The following is a 19765-nucleotide window of genomic DNA, read 5'->3' as shown; positions in this document are numbered from 1 at the left end:
GTTTGGGTAAGTACAGTTGTTTAAACAATCGCTCTCTGGGATAAACAAATTGAATAGCTTATAAACTATTTGGTCGATCTGTTTGAAATTTAGCACACTTTCATAACTCATTAACTGCCATAATTTTGAGTAGTTATATTACATGTTATTATGCAGAAACAAAGTTATTAACATTTATAAATTACTGCAAAAATATGGGTTTTTCGCAACTATCTTGGTGAAATGTTTATGCCTTTTAATTAAGAAAGTCGCAGATTGAAGACCTTTTTAGGATCTACAATTTTTATTTAAAGCGTTTTTCTCTAAAATGTATCAGAAACGTTTCATAGGGAAAACATGATTTTTTTACTTTTTATGATAGATAAAAAAAAACAAAGCTGTACATCTTCACGGATTTTTCATCAGCTATCCCTCGTATACCTTTTAGAACATTCAAATATCTGATCTTCAATGATTTTTTCACAGATAGACTGATGTAATAGAAATCAAAGATTAAGGCCTGTAAATCTACCATTAGCCCAATAGTATGTTATGGATGTGAGACATGATATGAATGTGATAAAACAAAACACATAAAACACAAAAAGGGTCAAAAAAAATTTGGTCAAAAAATTAAAAAAAAAATTAAGGGTGAACAACCCTTATCACTTAGGGGTATGAAAAATAGATAGTAGTCGATTCTCAGACCTTTTGAATGCGCATATAAAATTTGGTAAATATCGGTAAAGCCGTTTCGGAGGAGTACAGTAACTAACATTGTGACAGGGAAATTTTATATATTAGATATTACCTATTTTATAATTGTACTGATTTACCACCTGTTGTGCTATGATGCGATGTAGTTCTAAGATGTCTATGCGGTTTACAGATTTTTGAGTCAAATACCCAAGTTTCACATCCATAGCTCATTATCGGTCGGATTATGATGATGATGATGATAGTGTGTTTGTTTGGAAACTAGTCCATTTGCCACAGATTTTTGAATGATTTATGTTTATAAATTGAAACTTGATTGTAACAAATTTATATTATATATTTGGATGCACATAAGTGATTACATATGAGTTCATATATTGATTTCTGATTCAGTGATAGTAGGCGGGTTATATTTACTGGAAGTTGAATATTTTGAGCAAGGATTTCATAAAATGAAGATAAGAGTGGTTTATTTCTAATACATTCAAACAGGATATGATTAACTGGAAAATATTATCACATGAGCACTTTACTGATTCTATAATGTTTAATCTAGCCAGGTGGACAGGAACAGCACCGTGACTAATTTTTTAAACTTGTGATAGTTGCTGCTGATCGTTTGGATATCGGTTTGGATCGTTATAATGGAATATGTGTAGTAATTTTGTTAAGGATGGTAACTTAGGATGAATCTTGTAATAATGATTATTTGATGTATTCGCCAATATTTCCACCTGTCTTGCCAGTTAAAATTTAATTTTTTATTATAAAAATTGATTAGATCTATTACTGTGTAAATATATTCTTGTATACCAGAATGAGTAAAATCCTTAGCAAGCTCATCTATTATTTCATTACCATTTATCTTTGTGGTGGGATTATGGTTTTGTACATTTGTATCTTAGTTCTTGGATGTACATTGCGTGATTTGAATATCTGCAAAACAAAGTATGCCATATTGGCTAGGATTATTCTTCCGCTAAGCTCTGCATCAATGTTGTCCTATGTGATGTTGACTCCTAAATATATAAAGCTATTTACTTTTTGTAAGTGGTTAACTGTCAGCTAGGGTCGTATTGCTCTCTCTCTCTCTCTCTCTCTCTGATCACCTTTGTACTAAGATTTTAGTATTTTTTGTGTTTATTGAATGACCTATTTGTTTAGCATGTAATTCAGTTTAGTTGTTGAATATTCTGTTTGACTGTTTTTTGAAGTTAAGGATTTGATGAACTTCTCTCTAAGCTAGTGATTCCTCAAATGCCAAAAATGCCTAAATTAAAAGGAAATTAACTGAAGATGCTACTCAAATATGTGAACCTCAGTATTTGAGCATGGAATTGAAACATCTAGAAACACTGTTGGGACAGAATGTGTTCCACGGGTCATATTGATGTATATTTAAAACTTTTTACACATCCAAATAGAATTAATGACAGTATTGACCAACAATTATAACTAAAAGGTGAAGCTTTCTTACCATATATTTAAAATGTGATAAATCAAATTGACAAGACATTAACAAAACATGATTTAAGTCTATCTTAAAATCAAAGATAATACAAGAAAGCCTAAGATCTGTCTAAGACTCAAGAGCAACTGTTGTCCACTCCACATACTTAACACATTCGCTGCAGCTGTGTTTCATTGAAACAAAAAAGTTAATGTAAATGTTCCTTTAAATGAATGCAGGAGGAACTGTCACTAAGAAAGATCAGCAGTCATTAAGAAAGAACATCCCATTGTACAACATCATACTACAATCCATGAATGTAGGCTATCAAAATAAAAAAAACATTTGTTCAGGTTTGAGAGAAGTTTCTGAGAGAAGAGAAGCTATGAGAAGTTTTTGACTTCATTTTTCTTCAAATAGAGGTCTCTGTTTAATGTATTCTATTCTGGACTAATATCAATGTGCAATGGACATTCTTATGGAACAAAAAATATGTATGTAATATATACTTTAAAGAAAGTTAGAATATGCGTTAAAAAAGGGATTCTAACATTTTGTAGAAGGTATAGGCAATTCTGTATATTATTTATAAAGAATCACAAAAATACTTAATTAATTTAACAAAATTACATTACCTCTGTGTCCTCTTTTACCTCTAAACATGCAAATTTCTCAATGAAACACTCTGTATAAAAAGAATGATAAATATTTACACAAATCAAGAATATCTTATCATATGAACAAAAACAATTATTTAATATATGCCTACACAATTAAATACTTACTTTTATTGGGAATCGATGATAAGGGTGCCATAAAAGTGCTTCTCCAATGATAATTGTTGCCCTGATTGTTTATTTCCGACGCGTTATCAATTTTATTAACGGCAGGATTTGGAGATTTGGGCGGATCACTTCTGTCAGGATGAATTCTAAGGGTGCCTCCCTTAAATTCTTCAGGTAAATCCTCTTCTAAAGCCATTTCAATCATGTTACAATCTGTAAAATAGTTTAATAATTATTGCTTATCTTATAATATATGTCGTTGGTTTACGTGTTCAATGTTTATCAAATTGTAAATTTCTTGTTTATTTGTAGTAGCTCATTCAACTGATTCAACAAATGTCTTGAAAAAAGCTTGACGTCAAAAACAGCTGATCCTAAAGTAGGCAACATGCTATACGAATAATGAAATCGATTTTGGTTGTGCCTACTCTTACGCTTTCTATATTATAATTTGAGCGACCACAGCAACAAAAGACTAAGTCCACAGCTGTGTTTTTAAGAAAAAACTAATTTTTTCAGAAGGCTTCTAAAATTTCAGAATTTTAAAAATCTTCATTTGTGTGTACATCCACACACAAATTGTTTTGCTTGTTGGCAAGTAAATATAACCGATTAATTAGTTCTTAGTGATTTTTGTGTGACTGTATATTCATTTGGAAATTTTAGAACTTTAAACCCTTTTTTCTTTTAAGTTATAGCCGTGGACTTAATCTTTTGTTGTCATGACCCCTTCAATTTATGAGCACTATTGGAACATATCGTATAAAATCAAAACTTAAATTAGGTAACAAATAACTATTGCATAAAAATTAATGAACTAAAATATAACAATATTGATTTCACTTATAAAAAGTAAGTAAGCAATTAGTGATACTCAACAATAAAATAGTCTCTTACAAGAATACAAATAAATATAATAATTATTTTTTTACTACATTGACCAAATTTTAACTTTGAATTGAAATAAACAGGTTAATATACAACTAAGCACAAACGTTCATAGCCAATTGATGGTGCAGAATGGAAACCTACCATGCCAATTTTTACTGGAATCTGTTTTTTGTTACGGTATAATCAGTTAGTCAAATCAGTCAAAAACCTAATATTTCCATATTTACTTTTTTTACAAAACGCAATAAAGTTTTGGTTAATTAGGTTTTTGAAGCAGGTAGAATTGCTTAAATGGCGATCCATTTAACCCTGTATCTGGCAAAATTGTTCTGAAGCTATTTTCTTGTGGCATTTTAAATTAATTACTATTTAAATGGAAATAAGTCACAATTAAAGGTTAAAATACTATTTCGGTATTTTGAGAACGATTTCCGAAGTGGAAATTGAAACGTCAATAAACATATTTTAACCATTAATTTGTGGCTTATTCCCATTTAAATAGTAATTAATCTGGAAAAATGTTTCAAAATATATAAAATTATATGAAATTTGATTTATGGTGTCAGTTTGGCACCACAAACGATCAGCGATAAAAATAAAACTCATAAAACTAAAACAAAGTTACTTTTGAATTTGTAGCTAAAAAGTTACATTGTCAGTTTGAGGTACAGTCTTTTATAGCTAAGGTATGGGGTGAGGTAGAAATCAGATTATCAAATATTTTATGTTTCTTTAGAATAAAAAATTAAGAATTAAACATATAAAATGAAAGTATTTAAGAAGAATATATGAAATTCTGCCAAAAATATTAGAACTAAGCCCTGAGTAACCAAAATGTTTATGCTTCACTGTAAAAAATATAAAAACAATTTTTACTATTGGTCAAACATAGTAGTATGTAGTATTTACTGTATGCTATAACAGTAAATCCGGATGTACGATATCTACACTTACCCTTGATGATATGTATGTTTGGGCCAATGAGCAACTGAATCCTGTGTAGTGGCTTTATCTGATCTTAGTGCAAGAGGAGATTCAATTTTATTTTTAGGCTGCAAGGAAGGTCTACGTCTTTTACTTTCTTTTCCTATGTGTGAGAGAAAACTTGCTAGCTGTAGTCTAAATGCTTTTAAAGGTATAGGTTTTTCTTTCAGAGCAGTGCAGTCATTTTTATAGAGACCAGTATCTTTATATGGAATTATAGTTTCGTCTAAGAATACTGATTTTCAAATTGATGTTTCTGGTAATTAAATCTGACTGAATCCAAAAGTGGTCTGATTTTGAAATACCGATCTTTGGTTTCGTCTGTAACTTGGCTGTTGTCATTGCAGTGTATAAATCTTCTGAGAAGTTGAAATTGTTTTAGTAGCATATCCGCAATTTGGGATATTCTAGAGAATGTCGCCCAGTAGAAGACTACTACTGGTGGTAAATTTATTACTCCCATCAATAATAAAATGGATAAGAAATCTGTTATTTCACGGGGCGAAGTGTTGATGGATTTTCCTCTTACCTGCGTACTGTACAAATTAGACTGGTACACGATAATTTCAATAATGTTAAGTGAAAACAACTTGGTAAAGTACTCCAAAGGCGTAGCTACCTCTCCACTAAAAAATCAATCTGGATCAGAAAAAAGTAGTTTTAATATCATCTCCTGTCCAATTCAAATGGGTAGGATCTCTTTTTGCTTTTTTCTTCGTACAACTTCCACTTCTTCGTTTGCTCCTTCCTCATCAGCTTCTCTATTTTCATCTATTTTTTGTATAACCATATTGTTTGAACCTGTTTCATCATCAGAGTTTTCGAAAATATTTTCGTGTTGCAAATGATTTTCTTTCGAATCAGATGAATTGGAAATATCTGAAATATTTGGATCTACCAGAGTTATTCCAATGGTTTTTTTCTTTCCATAAAAAAATGCAGCCCTGGTTGGCTTCAAATCCATAAAAATAGTTTTCTTTGTAAAATCTGCAACCAAAAACTTTGGACGATTTAATAAATAAAGTAACCAAAAAATTATATTCAGTTTAGCTCAGTCAGCTAATCGGCTGGCGACGCCCTGGCTTCCTTTTAGTACATTCTTCTTCTTCTTCAAGTACCCTCTCCGCTACGGAGTTTGGAAATCATCATTGCTATTCGTATCTTTGAAGCTGTTGCTCTAAATAATTGGTTAGATGTGCACTGGAACCAGTCTCTTAAATTGCGCAGCAAAGATATACGTCGTCTTCCCACGCTTCGTTTGCCCTGAATCTTTCCTTGGATAATTAACTGGAGCAATTGGTACTTTTTCCCTCTCATCACATAACCAAGATATTTCAACTTTCTTCTCTTGATGGCGATCAACAGCTCCCGTTCTTTGTTCATTCTTCGAAGAACTACACTATTTTTTATTTTGTCTGTCCAAGGTATTTTCAAAATTCTTCTGTATATCCACATTTCAAAGGCCTCTAGTGTATCGGTATTGTTCTTGTTTAAAGTCCAAGTCTCTACTCCGTACAGCAGTATTGAGAAGATGTAGCATCTAACCAATCTCATTTTCAGGTTTAAGTTAATGTCATGACTTCCTACATGAGCTACTACAAATAAAGTTATCGCTTTATTTGTAGTAGCTTCATCTATCATTCCAAATACTCTGTTCCTTTCGTAAAAACATTATATTTCGTATAAACATATTTTAACAATTTATGTGAAATATTGATTTGTTAAAAAAAATGGAAAATTGGCGCTCTGAAGTTTTTAATTCCTGATGTTTTAACTCAATTATTAAACGATACAGTTTTTTTCCAATAGTTTATACCGGCATATTAATTTTCATTTCCGTTTTTTTTTTAATAATAAATAATTAAGATTACTATTTATAAATATTCCAAAATTGTTTGTTATAATTTTCCGTAGATGTGATAGTAGACACAATGTAAACCCATTCCATATTTATTGTTTTTCACAGAAGATGGAGCTCGGGTTCTTATTTTAAAAGCTGTTTAATTTTTCAACCAAAATCATGAAATAAAATTAAAAAGCTCCCTGTTACGGCGAAACTAAACGACTGTTTGGTATAGTCGATTCGTTTTAAATAAAATACGAATCTATAATAAACTAATAATAAATTCTCTTATAAAAGACTAACTTAGACTAACGTATAAAAATACTTTAGACTAAAATAAATATTTTTATATACGACAAGAAACAAACAATTTTAATGTGATGGCACATTGTTATTGTGATTTATGGGCCATATTCCTGAATTGCTTGCTTCTGATGGTTCGCTTACAACTGCAGCAGACATTATCAAAGGGGATGGAGGATTGGACGTCTATGTGAACTAACAACTATCGGGAAACTCAAGTGAACTCATAACTCAACCATCGATACATTTTCAGTTATTTGGCTGGTACACCGCATCTTCTTTTAAAGATCACTGCTTGAGCCTTCTCCGGATTTACTGCAATTTTCCTGCACTATTCTTCTAGTCTAGTACTGTCTAGTGCTGTCTGAAGGTTTCTAGTTGCAATGTCTTGGTTTATGTGCTTGGTCACTATTGACGTATCGTCTGCAAAAGGGCTGATCATAGTGGCTGATGTTCTATATTATATAGCATCAGCTTTCTATATATTATATTTATAGCAGCGGAGAAAGAACAGCTTCCTGTGGTACTCCTGCTTCCGGAATTTCGAGTTTGGATGGGACTTGTTCTTCTTTCCATAGTTCTTTATTTTATAGATCAATGGTTAGTACCAAACTCTGTCGAATGCTCTGCTTACGTCTAGGAAAGCTTCTTCGGTGTACTTTTCTGTGAGCCTGAGTACCTGGTGTTTACTTTAATGTCTGGCTCTAAATCCAAATTGGGCTTTTAGTAAAACCTACAGTCTTTCTGTTTCCTCTTCAAACCTTGAGAGTATCACTCTTTCAGAAATTTTGTTGACTGCTTGTAGTAAGCGTATTGGCCTGTAGTTCTGTGGAAGAATGCTGGTTTTTTCTTTTTTATGGATTGTGATCACATGGGTTTCTTTTCATCGATCAGGGAATGTTCTTAATTTCATCAGTGCATTTATTATGTTGGTTGATTAACCAATACTTTTGCTATGAGGTATTTTAGAGCCCTGTTGGTTATTTTGTCCGGTCCAGGTGCTTTCTGTGGTGAGGTTTGGTTGATCAGGTCGTTTACTTCTTTTGGAGATGTCAGTTCAGTGGTGGATCTTCTGCTTCTGCCGGTTTCCTGTAGTAGTCTTCTTTGATTTCCTTTTCAAAGTCAGAGTTATCTTCTTGGTGATAGTTCAGGGAACACTGTCTTTCTAGCGGGTTCTCATGACTGCGGCCTTGTCTTCGGTGATGTATACTATTCTATTTTTCCATGAAGAGGTGGCATTAGCTACTTATCGTTTCTTAGGATTTCCTTTAGTTTCCACACATAGTCCATGTTTTTGTTTTCCTTTTCTTGTTGCTTTACACTCTTGTCCTATTTATCGGTCACGTGTTTTTGGAGTTTGTCTGATTTAGTCTATTTACTCTGTTCTTGTCTCCTTGGGCTCTTGTTCTTTTGTCTCTTTTCTTTGCTCTGTTCTTCTCCCTAGTCCCCTTAACTTTTAGCTAATATCTTAGAATCTACCTCTATTGCTGCTATGTTCCACTTCGGTAGTGCTGTTGTTTATAGCTTCTTTTACGATGTTTTCGAAGTGTAGGGCCTCTAGTTCTTGTGGACTGTTTATGGTTGGAATGTTTCACTTTGTCTTCTTCTTTTTGTAGGTTGATATTAGTGGTGTATATTTCGTTGTAGTATAATTGTTTAATCTGTATAAATTTTATACTACTTATAATACAACGACCCTTGCTTCATCGTAATCAGAAGAAAAATTTTAGAAAATAAATATTTTTCACTTTTAAATAATTTTATAAAATAATTTAGTTTACTAATTAATATTGGGCAAAACAAAGTACAACAAAACTTAAAAGTATTGTGTAAGATAATTACGAATTACCTTTATTCTAATTGTTTTTACATTAATCGAGCAAAATACATCCAGCATGCAAATGGATAAGACAGAAACCGAAATACAACCGAAACGATTCTGTTTGTGAGTTGTGGAAACAATTTAACCGGTTAACAGACAAAATTTAATTTCGTCCAATTAAATATCTATGGCCTGCATACGGTTAGTCTCTTGGAACCACAAGAGAATTTACATAATTATTACGTAAATTATTATTAATGACATCTACAACACTAGGAAAATCCTCTAATATATATCGTAATGTAAAAGATGAACTTTACTCTTTATATTTTTTACATGATTTTATCCATCTTTTAAAAGAATTATAATAAAACAATAAAAAATTAAATGTAAACCAAAATATGTGTTATGTAAGATGCTCTACCACCAAATTATATGCAAGCAGTCAGAACATTATTGAATTTAATATACACACACACACACACACACACACACACACACACACATATATATATATATATATATATATATATATATATAAATATATATATATATATATATATATATATATATATATATATATATATATATATATATATATATATATATATATAATGTCAGGTTCTGTCTGTCGGTCTGGAATTAAAACAATTCTATTTTTTTGTCACTTAATATTTCGCCAACTGATTGTGCACTACAAATTTATATAAAAAAAGAGATAAGCAACATTAAGATAAAATTACATAAACATTTACTTACAAAGGTAGAATTTTTCACAAAAAAAAGACAATACAAACATTTGTTTTATACTTTCACAATTAAACTGACAATTTTTAAAATAAGTTAAAATACACATAAAGACATAAAACAACAAAAAATGTATAGTGGAATAGACGAGTTTCTTTAAGTTTCTATATATAAAATAAGGTACCGGTATACCGTAAATTAATTTTGACTTAAATGAATTGCAGAATATTGCATAATATTTGGCAGGAGAGGACCGGGACGCCGTCGTATCTCGTGGTTGAAAAACCTCCGACAATGGTTTGGGATGACCTCCGTGGAGCTGTTTCGCAGAGCAGTCAACAAAACCATGATAGCCTTGATGATCGCCAACATCCAGACCGGATAAGACACTGAAGAAGAAGAATATTGCTATTGATGCTGCTTAGCTGATTCGTATCTTTTTTGTAATTTATTAAATTTTTTGTGTTAGTAATATAACACGTTTCCAGAAACAGCTTGTTTTTATAATTAGTTACTGTTTGTAGGATTTCAACATTGGTATAGTCAAATTTGTGACCTGTGTTGATGGAATGTTCGACAAAAGCGCATGTGTTTTTACCTTTAGGCAGTCACTTTCGTACTGGGTAATACGTTGTTTTAACCATTGGCTTGTCTGTCCAACGTTCGCAGCGTAAACACGGTATTTTATAGATTGTATTGGTAGTGTACATTACTGGTGTTTATCTTTAACATGAGAAAATAGACTTTTTTATTAATACTGCTGTATCTACCAATTTTGATGTTATTGTATGGTTTGAAGAGGGCTGTAATCTTATTTGTTAGATTATCAACGAAGGGCAATCTTTTATATGTAATGTTTTGTGGAGCATCTTTATCCAATGGTCCATCATAATTACGGGAGTTGTAAATTAATTGTTTAGGGAGTGTCTTCGAATAACCGTTGTTAATAAATATCTCAAGTAATTTTCTCTGACTATTACTTAGAAACTGGTCGTCGCATATATTGAGTAGGTATTCTATTTTTCATAGCAAAAACTGTACTGTATTTCTGTTTTTTGGGTGGTTAGAACAAAAGTTTAGAAACCTGCCTGATGTAGTAGAAGGTTTTTGGTACCAACGAAGTATTATATGATTGTTTTCCGTGTGGATTACTTTAGTGTCCAAGAAAGGTACGCTATTGTTAGTTTCCCTTTCAACAGTAAATTGTATTTTGTCATTAAAAAAGTTAAACGTATTTAAAATGGTGTCGACCTGATTGTTTGGTACCGCACAGATAATGTCATTGACAAATTTGTATAGGAAGGTTAGTATAAGTGGAAGGTTGATTGTGGTGTTTTCTATTAGATGATCTAAAACAATGAGTACCAATATATTACTTATCGGATTACCCATGGGAGCTCCAAAGGTTTGACGATAAAATGTGTTGTTGAATGAAAAGCAGGTATTTTTAAAAATGAATTTTAGCTTTGTCAAAAAATTTTCTTTAGTTAAGACTGTGTTGGGTGTTATTAGTTCCCATTTTAGACGTATAATTGAATATACTGTCTTCCGGAATATTAGTGAATAGTGATATTGTATCTAGAGACATTATTACATAATTATCAGGTAATTTTGTACCTCAGATCTTATTCACAAATGTGAACGTATCCCAACATAAAAATCTGTCATATCTTCAAAGGCATTTTGTAAAATGTTACACAAAAATTTAGATATATTATAAGTTACAGAGTTTATTGAACTAGTTATGGGACGTAGAGGAACATTTTCTTTATGGATTTTTGGTACTACCAAAAATACATAAAGAAAATGTTCCTCTATTAAATTGGTAGACAGTACAGTTTTGGAAAAGAAGAATTGTAGATAGTAAGTTCTTTTGCCTTTTGATCAGTAAGCTGTTTTTCGGATCGCTTTTGTTTGAATCGCTTTATTAAGTTATTGAATGAAGTTTGTATTGATGTTATTGGATCTTTAGGTAGTCGTAAATATGTTAGAGGGTCATTCAGAAGTAACTCAGTTTTTTTAATATAGTCATTCTTGTTGAGAGCAACACTACAACCACCTTTATCAGACTCCAAAATAAGTAGTTCTGGATGAGAGTGAAGAAAAGTTTTAGTTTTATTATACATAATATTTCGGTGGGATGGTTTGTTATTTTTAGAATGATGCACAAAGTTTGGTACTACTATATTTGTGACTTTGGCGCTAATAAGATCTTGTGATGTACTTGGGATATCATTCATAAGATTTTCCATGTCAGCAAGAAAGATCTAGCCTTAAATCCCCACGGACCGATGGTATTGCAAATTTTGGACCAAGAGAGAGGAAGTCAGAAATATCTTTTGGCATTACTATATTGAATATATTTTTAAACCATGCGCTATTGTCTTTAAATAGATAATCATTTGTTGACTGACGTTGATAGAGCTTTTCAAATTTTTTAATATTCTTTTGTTTTATTTTTTTAAAGTTAGTATTAAAATTTCGTTTTAAACTGGCTTCAAAATCATTTAAAATATTATTAGATATTATATCTGCTAACTTAAGTTTTATATTTGTAATAATATTGTGGTATTTCGAAATGTTTTTACATGTTACATGTTTACATGTTATTTTTATTTCTAACGATAAAGTCTTATTAGATGTATTTAAAATTAAATTGTCACTTCGATTTATCAATGCCTCGTGACTGGTAATTAATAAATTTTTAATTGTTACAGTGCTGTCTTGAATGTGCCTAGGTGTCACTTGATATTTTCTACAGCGTAATAGAAATATTAGTCGATTAATATTTCTTGTTAAATAATTTAAATGCCATAAATGGATGTTCATTCTTGATAAAAACCTATCGTTATTAATAAAATTTTTTGTTGTGGTATCGACTGTATATTATTTAAAATATAGATATATGGTCGATATTCAATTTTAAATAATATACGGTCGATACCAAAACAAAAAATTTTATTATATATATATATATATATATATATATATATATATATACATATGTTACGAGCAAAGTCCGAAATTGGACAATCCTAGCATTGTACAGAAATTATTGTCAACTTCTAGCATTGCACCGTCAAACTGTACAATGTCCGAAATCACTAAAATTAAAAATGATTCTCGAAACGCTCATCAAAAATCGAACAGTTCTTGTTAATTATTTGATATTTTTATATTTTCTATTTATATATAGAGTATATCTTTTTCGAATCGACAACAAGATAAAATGGTATGTCAAACTAAAATATATGTACACTATTGCAGTGTTCCTCAATGTTCATCCTATTATAATTCACACAAAAAAAAATTCCGTACATGTTTTCGCTAGACGAGAATATTAGAAAAGTTTGGCAATGCATTTTGCGAATAGGGATGTTCACTAATTTTTAAATATTGTTAAATTTAATAGGTTATATAACATATATAAAAACATGGCAAACATAAAATTGTTTAAAAATATATATTTTTTTAAGATAAATCAATTCTTAATTTCAATTCTGATGGAGGCTAGAAAAACGGCTCCTCGCAGCGAGGCTACGGTGTGTGACGTCAGCAGTTGTATCGACAACTTGTTTTGTATACGTATTTACGAAGTGTGACCAGTTCTTTAAGTATTTAATCACCGATAATGAAGCCAAATAAGTGGTGTTTTGTTCCTGGGTGTCTAAATACATCTAAAAACAATTCTAAGAAGATTTTTATTACAGTTCCAAACAATTTAACACCATATTCACTTAAAATTGTCAAACCACAGGTTTTTATATCTGTACCTCGGAGGGATACAACACTACGTCCATTTTTTCAATTTTGACACTTTTACAGACTAATAATTAACTTTTATAACTTTATTTAAAGATATAGAGCACTAGGTCCTAAACCATTTGCTGATAAAGAAAGTGACCTTTAAAAGAACACCAAGGCCATTTTTACTTAAAAGGATAAAACACCATGTGGACTTAATGTTTGGTCCCTCTAAGCATGTGAATTACACATGGAGGCGAACACTGTCCATGCGCTGATAGAGCGAAAGAGAAAAAACTTAACATTTCTATTTACACGCCCTGGAACTGGCAGCAGTTAGTCAGACAAACCTCAATGAAATATATCGTACATAATATGGAACTGGAAGATTTTAAAAATTTAAGGTCTTTGTATGATGTCAAAAAATCAGCCTTTGATTAATAGAAAAGAGACATTAACAAACAACAACTTCTTCTGTCAAACTGTGTTTAACTGCAAGTTAAATAAAACAGCATTGGAACTCTGTTTTTAAAAAGTAATTTTCATGACGAAAACCAGGAGATTGACCTTGTTAGGTTTCGAAAGCAACATGTTACATTGCCAAAAGATTTGCAACTGGTATCACAAAGTCCAATACTTATATCACAACAAAAGTATAACGATCTATTGACATTACTGTCATATGTTCCTACATTTTGCCATGATTTTTATCAAAACTTAAAGCATACCTACTAGTAATACTAATAGTGACTATCCAGGTTTGTATTAGGTTTGTACCTAAAATGCCATTTTGGTTAAATACATAGATGTATTATTTGTATTTGTAAAGGTAAATTGTATGGTTAAATAAATTTTATCAGTAAAAGTCAAATAGGATTGTAGTTGTTATTGAATACCCCATACTAATTCTTACAGTACAATAACTTTATTAGATGGATACAACACCATGTCCGTTAAAAGGTTTAAAAAACACAGGAACAAATTTGTTTTTAATTATAACAAATGCATTATGTAAATAACAATAAACAGAATGTTCTATTAAAATATTATTTCGATATCTCAATAAATAGCTGCAGCAATAATACTTTTTGGCGAAAAAAAATTTAAAACTGCTCTCCTGTAAAGTTTTAAAAATGAACATAGTGTTGATTCCTTCCAAGGTACAGATATTTGCATTTATTTTTTTTTCTAACTTGCATAATAACTGCCTTTTCTAGTTTTTCCCTCTCTTTGTAGCAAACACCACTTATTTGGCTTCATTATCACTGTATAAATACTTAAAGAACTGGTTACACTTCGTAAATACGTATACACAACAAGTTGTCGATACGACTTCTGACGTCTCACACCGTAGCTTCGCTGCGGGAGCTGTTTTTCTAGCCTCCATCAAAATTAAAATTAAGAATTGATTTATCTTAAAAAATATATATTTTTAAACAATTTCATGTTTACTATATTTTTTATATATTTTATAATCTATTGAATTTAATTGAATTTAACTATATTTAAAAATTAGTGAACATCCCTATTGGCAAACCTATAACCAAGTAGGTACATGACTGTGAAGTTAACATTTTACTGAGAACGATTACTTTCCAACTAAGTGTTGATTAAAATATTATTTATATTATAATATATTTATATTTAATTTATTGTATAGTAACACCTGAAAATAAATCGAGACGATTGAAGATAAATGCTGTTACATCAGCTAAATTGCCACAAAAGTCTCATGAAGTTATAAAGTAGAAAACGTAAGGCGTAATTTACAAAATATAACGTGGTCAGCTCCAAAAACTGCCTCACCCTCAACTAAAGATCTCTAACGACGTTGCAAGTTGTTCGGTGGTTGCAACCACAAAAATAATTGAGATAATGTAAATTTTACTTTCCGTGTTTCAGACATACTGTAAAAAACAAACATTTAATTTTATTTTTATTCAGATTTGGGAGTCAATTACCGTATGTATAAACTCGAATCACAAACAAATAAACTTTGAAGAACGTACTCCAACTTTTATTTTGGCAAAACACACTTGTTGGGGGTTAACCCCCCCCCCAGGACCCTATTCCGACACTGTTACTTACACATTTTCAGGACTCAAAATGGAGGTAACATCATAACAAAATTTTGGTGACTAACCAAAACCCCCCAGAGGCAAATTCTAGGTGCGCTATCGTGCCTCCTTTGTCCGCCCTAGTTCCGAGCCTGGAATAAAGAGTAAAAAAAAATAAAATTGTTAAAACATTGATTTATACCTATAATCCAGTGTTTTGAAAGCGTTTCTTGTTGTCCAAAGCTAAGGTACTAAAACTTTATTCGCTGGTTGTAGTCAAATATGTTATTTTGGCGATTGATATTGTATTGTTGTTTCCTCTGTATATATTTTCAATATTTTCGTTCGTCATCTTTCTCGATTATATGCGGTACTTATTACAAATTGCCAAGAGTTAAAAAAAAGGATAAAATGTGTTAAAGTACGTAATTGCCTGACATGAACTAGAAAATTTAATGGAAGGAGGCAGAGGCCAGATGGACGTAGGTGTCGACTATTACCGACAGAAGGGCATAATCATTTGAGAAAAATTACAAATTACTGAGTGCAAGTAAAATTGCATTCACAATCAAATTTACAGTCAAGGTAGTCTGAAATTACAAATACTTTTTCTGAGATGTCGTTTTTATTCGTTGTTATAGTATAGTCTATCATTTAATACGTTATCATACAATTTATACGAATTAATCATGACGTTTAAGTATTCAAAGGTATGTGGTAGATGTAAGAATCAGGAAATTATTAATATTCGGACGATTATTTTTTAAATATAATTTATTGGGACTTTGAATAAAGATTTAAGTTTGTCCAAAACGACGTCTGTAGCAAAGTAATATCTAAACTGTGGTATTTAGAATTACAGGTGCTGCTTTTGGTACTTATATACAAATATTTTGGTTATAAACGGAAAAAACTGAATATCCTTTAGTAAATTCCAGACAAATAAGTAAGTATTTCAACCGTTGCAACAACCGATATGTAGGGGAAGTGCAGGAACAGTGTTACAACTTTTTTAATTCGTCACAAAGTTGATGGACATGAATATTTTAAGTTTATTTTTATCATTATATGATAGTATATAGTTTACTTTGTTTTTTGATAAAGTATTATAACATTACAAGAATAAGGTATGAAAGTATAGCATGACTTTGAAAATTTGTCATTTGTAACACTGTACCCTGCGGTAGTGTACAGTGTTACAATGTACATGGAACAGTGTTACAAGGCATAAAAAACATGAGAAAGTAGACATTAAATACATAAATGATTAGGAAAAGATGTATTGTTAATTAAAACTATGAATATAAGGCCTAAATGTCAAAATTATCAAGATATTCAACATAGAGAAAAAGTAAATTTGATAAAACCTATTCAAGTGGATTTTTAAATTTTGTTAAATCGATATTAAAAACCAGCATCTCAGATGTCCGGTTTGTTCCACCTGCAGCAACTGGTGGTGGCAATTTGTGTATAATATATTCCTTACGAAAAGTGTAGGATTGTTTAGTTTTTACAAATTTAAACAGAGGTTTAATTCTCTTTATGTAGACAATCACATATTCTTCCTCCAGTTCCTCCTCGACTAAACCCACCGAAAAAATATTACTTTTAGGCTCCCCTTCAGCAACAAGCACATAATCGCCAACTGAAACTGATGAATAATCCATTTCCATTTCTTCGCCTTCCAAATTGTTACTAGCATTACTTTCAGCATAAGGAACTTCGCCTTCTGATTCCTCAGAACTCTCGGCATCTTTTTTCTCCTTAATGATTTTTTTCTTTACAGCCTTCGCTTTCTTTCTACTTCGTTCCAATAATTCATTTACTAATTCGTCCTTAATAGGAGTGTCTATTAGCACCATGGATTTTCCTTTTTTCCTTCCTGTGATGTTTGTTTTCCTTGGTGGGGCTTTTGGAAAGGGTCTAACGAGTTCAGGTGAAATTAAAGTTGTTTGTTTGACCAATACACTTGACATAGAGGGTCTTTCTTCTTGTTGGTGCTGTATATTCCTAGGAGGGGTAGATGAAGGTATTACAATACGAGGTGAAGGCGAAAGAGTTGAAGTGGAAGGACTAGTTAGAGACTTTGAAACTATAGTCTCATGATTCGAATCTGTTACATGTAATGTATGCTCATATGCTACGTCACAAGGAACTTGTGCCGAGGTAGAAGGCTGAAGTTGATCTCTGTTTGAAGTCTGCAATGAAGTTGCTGTAGCCAGAGAGCGGTCTGTCACACCGGATGACAAAAAGTCATCGTCTGTAAATATATTTCGATTTAAAGGCCATATGTCTGTCGAAGAAAGCCCATTGACTATGTTTGAGATAGAGAATGCTTTAGGAAATGCTTTACCAAATAGAGCAGCAACATCATAGATGGAAATGACTTTTCCAGGGTTGCAGATCATCCAGTCGTTGCAAGCAGAATTATAATTGGATTTTAAGCTTTTATAAACAGTTTTGTCAAGAGGTTGAAGTTTCGCACTTGTATGTGGTGGCAACGTAACCATAATTATCCCGCTTTGTTTTGCAAATTCCAAAGAGCCAATTGTGATATGCGATTCGTGATTGTCAAAAATTAGTATCACGGGGTTTTCTTTTGAACACTTAACATGTCTTTGGAAATGAATCAGAACCTCAACAAAAATTTCCCCGTTCATCCAACCGCTCTTTGTTGCACTGCCACTTGAGCCTGCAGGGGCACCAAATAACATTTGATTTTTGAAATGTACCCTTGGGAAAACTAAAAATGGTGGAACAGTGTTTCCAACAGCATTGATAATACAACAAGCGGTAATCAGCACTCCTCTCTCGCCTGATGTTACCTGGCCAACTTGTTTTTGTCCTTTAGCAGACAGCACATTCGGTGGATTATGTACCGTGGTGATTGCAGTTTCATCCAAATTATATATCAAATCGGGGGATATGCTATCTCCAAATTTTCCATATACTTTGATTAAATTTTCGAAGAAAGCATTTACATTAGTCCGATTAAAGCTTGTGGCTCTTGATAAGCTTGTTGCTTCAGGTTTGCGGAGAGACAATATGGGATGCCTCTTACGAAATCCCACTAACCAGTCTATTCCCGCTGAGTTATTAGTATCCCAGTTTTTCGGGATTTTTAGGCCATTGCGAACCTGAAACATAAAAATTCCAAGTAGACAAATTTAAATTGTTGTAACAATTTACTTACAGCCAATTGATAGGCTAGTCCCAAGGTATCTTTGCGGGTGAAACCATGATGTATTTTACTTGCTGTTATTAAATATGATTCGAGTTCTTCTTCCAACTCTTTGGAAAAAATTTGATTTATTTTGTAATTTGGTTCAAATTTTATTGATTGAGGATTTTCTGAATTTTTGTAACGTTTTAACGTCATGTGACATAATTTGTATTTTTTCACTGCTCCTCTAATGCTCATTTTATTTTGAAGCACATCAAGAACAGCTTTTTTGAGAATCTTCTCATCGGTTTTTAAGAGGGTTCTTACACCTTTGCTTTTACGTGGCATTTTCTCACTAAAATAAATTTGTAATCAAGAAATTTATAATTAATTGTTTTACTAGGGGTACAGTGTTACAAGAATTTTTGTAACAGTGTACCCTGTAACACTGTTCACTTTTGAACGCCAATGCACATAGAACTAAATTTTTAGCGCGGTAATGAAATATAGGTTATGGTTTTAAGTGTAAATCCAATAGAAATATATTTACTTTCCATCCATAATATAAAATTAATGAATTACTAACGTACTTACCCATATACTAATACACTTAGATCTTAAAAATTTTACTTTTCACAGGTATAAAAACTGTTATGAAAATATGTGACTACAAAACACTTGTATTCAACTACGATAACTGATTTATGGAAGGCATCCGACCTTTAATGAGGTTACGGTACATGTAGTTCGCCTATCTACCAAGAGGTGGAACAGAAAGCAAATGTAACACTGTTCCCTTTGTAACACTGTTCCCGCACTTCCCCTACTCCAGGGAAATTTAACCGTGTTCAGGACATCGCAAAAGCCAGGTATTCTACGAGTTTTTTCGTTAATATATACATAGTACCTTAAATTAATGAAACCGTTTCGTTTCATTAATCTGAGCATAGCTTTTCATTAATCTGAGCATAGTACCTGGTCCGATAAGTTCTTAGACTCACCGCCAGATGGCGCCACTATCTCAAGTAAATTAATTGAAAATTGACAGTTCCTCAAGACAGTGGATAGTGGATTTTTGGCAAATAATAGCACCATTTATGAATTGTGTGTAAAAATATTGTATTAATAAATTATATTATTGTAATATTTAAATTAAATATCCAAAATATCCTGGCTAAGAAATTTGAGAGAGTGGTTCGGTTGCAGCTCATTAGAATTATTCAGAAGCGCGGCCAATAAAATTAAAATAGCGATGATGATTTCCAACCTCCGATAGGAGA

General features: G+C 31.7%; 1 protein-coding gene across 3 annotated transcripts in view; it reads right to left on the bottom strand.

Annotated features, from left to right (window-relative positions):
• Positions 1–3289, bottom strand: part of LOC140441820 (tumor protein p63-regulated gene 1 protein-like) — a 104230-nt gene extending 100941 nt beyond the window's left edge. For 2 of the 3 annotated variants that reach the window (XM_072532755.1, XM_072532757.1), the window contains exons 1-2: positions 3200–3289; positions 2932–3144 (exon numbers count right to left, since the gene is read on the bottom strand). In XM_072532755.1, coding sequence (XP_072388856.1) covers positions 2932–3136 — 205 coding nt within the window. In that variant the 5' untranslated portion in view covers positions 3137–3144; positions 3200–3289. Of the gene's footprint in view, positions 1–2931 lie in introns of all 3 variants that reach the window. The other variant, XM_072532756.1, reaches the window with a different exon arrangement.
• Positions 3290–19765: the final 16476 nt, after the last annotated feature.

This window comes from Diabrotica undecimpunctata, chromosome 5, assembly GCF_040954645.1.
Source record: "Diabrotica undecimpunctata isolate CICGRU chromosome 5, icDiaUnde3, whole genome shotgun sequence".
In the NCBI taxonomy this organism is placed as follows: Eukaryota; Metazoa; Arthropoda; class Insecta; order Coleoptera; family Chrysomelidae; genus Diabrotica; species Diabrotica undecimpunctata.
Note: the sequence above shows the minus strand (reverse complement) of the source record. Positions and strands in the feature narration are given on the sequence as shown.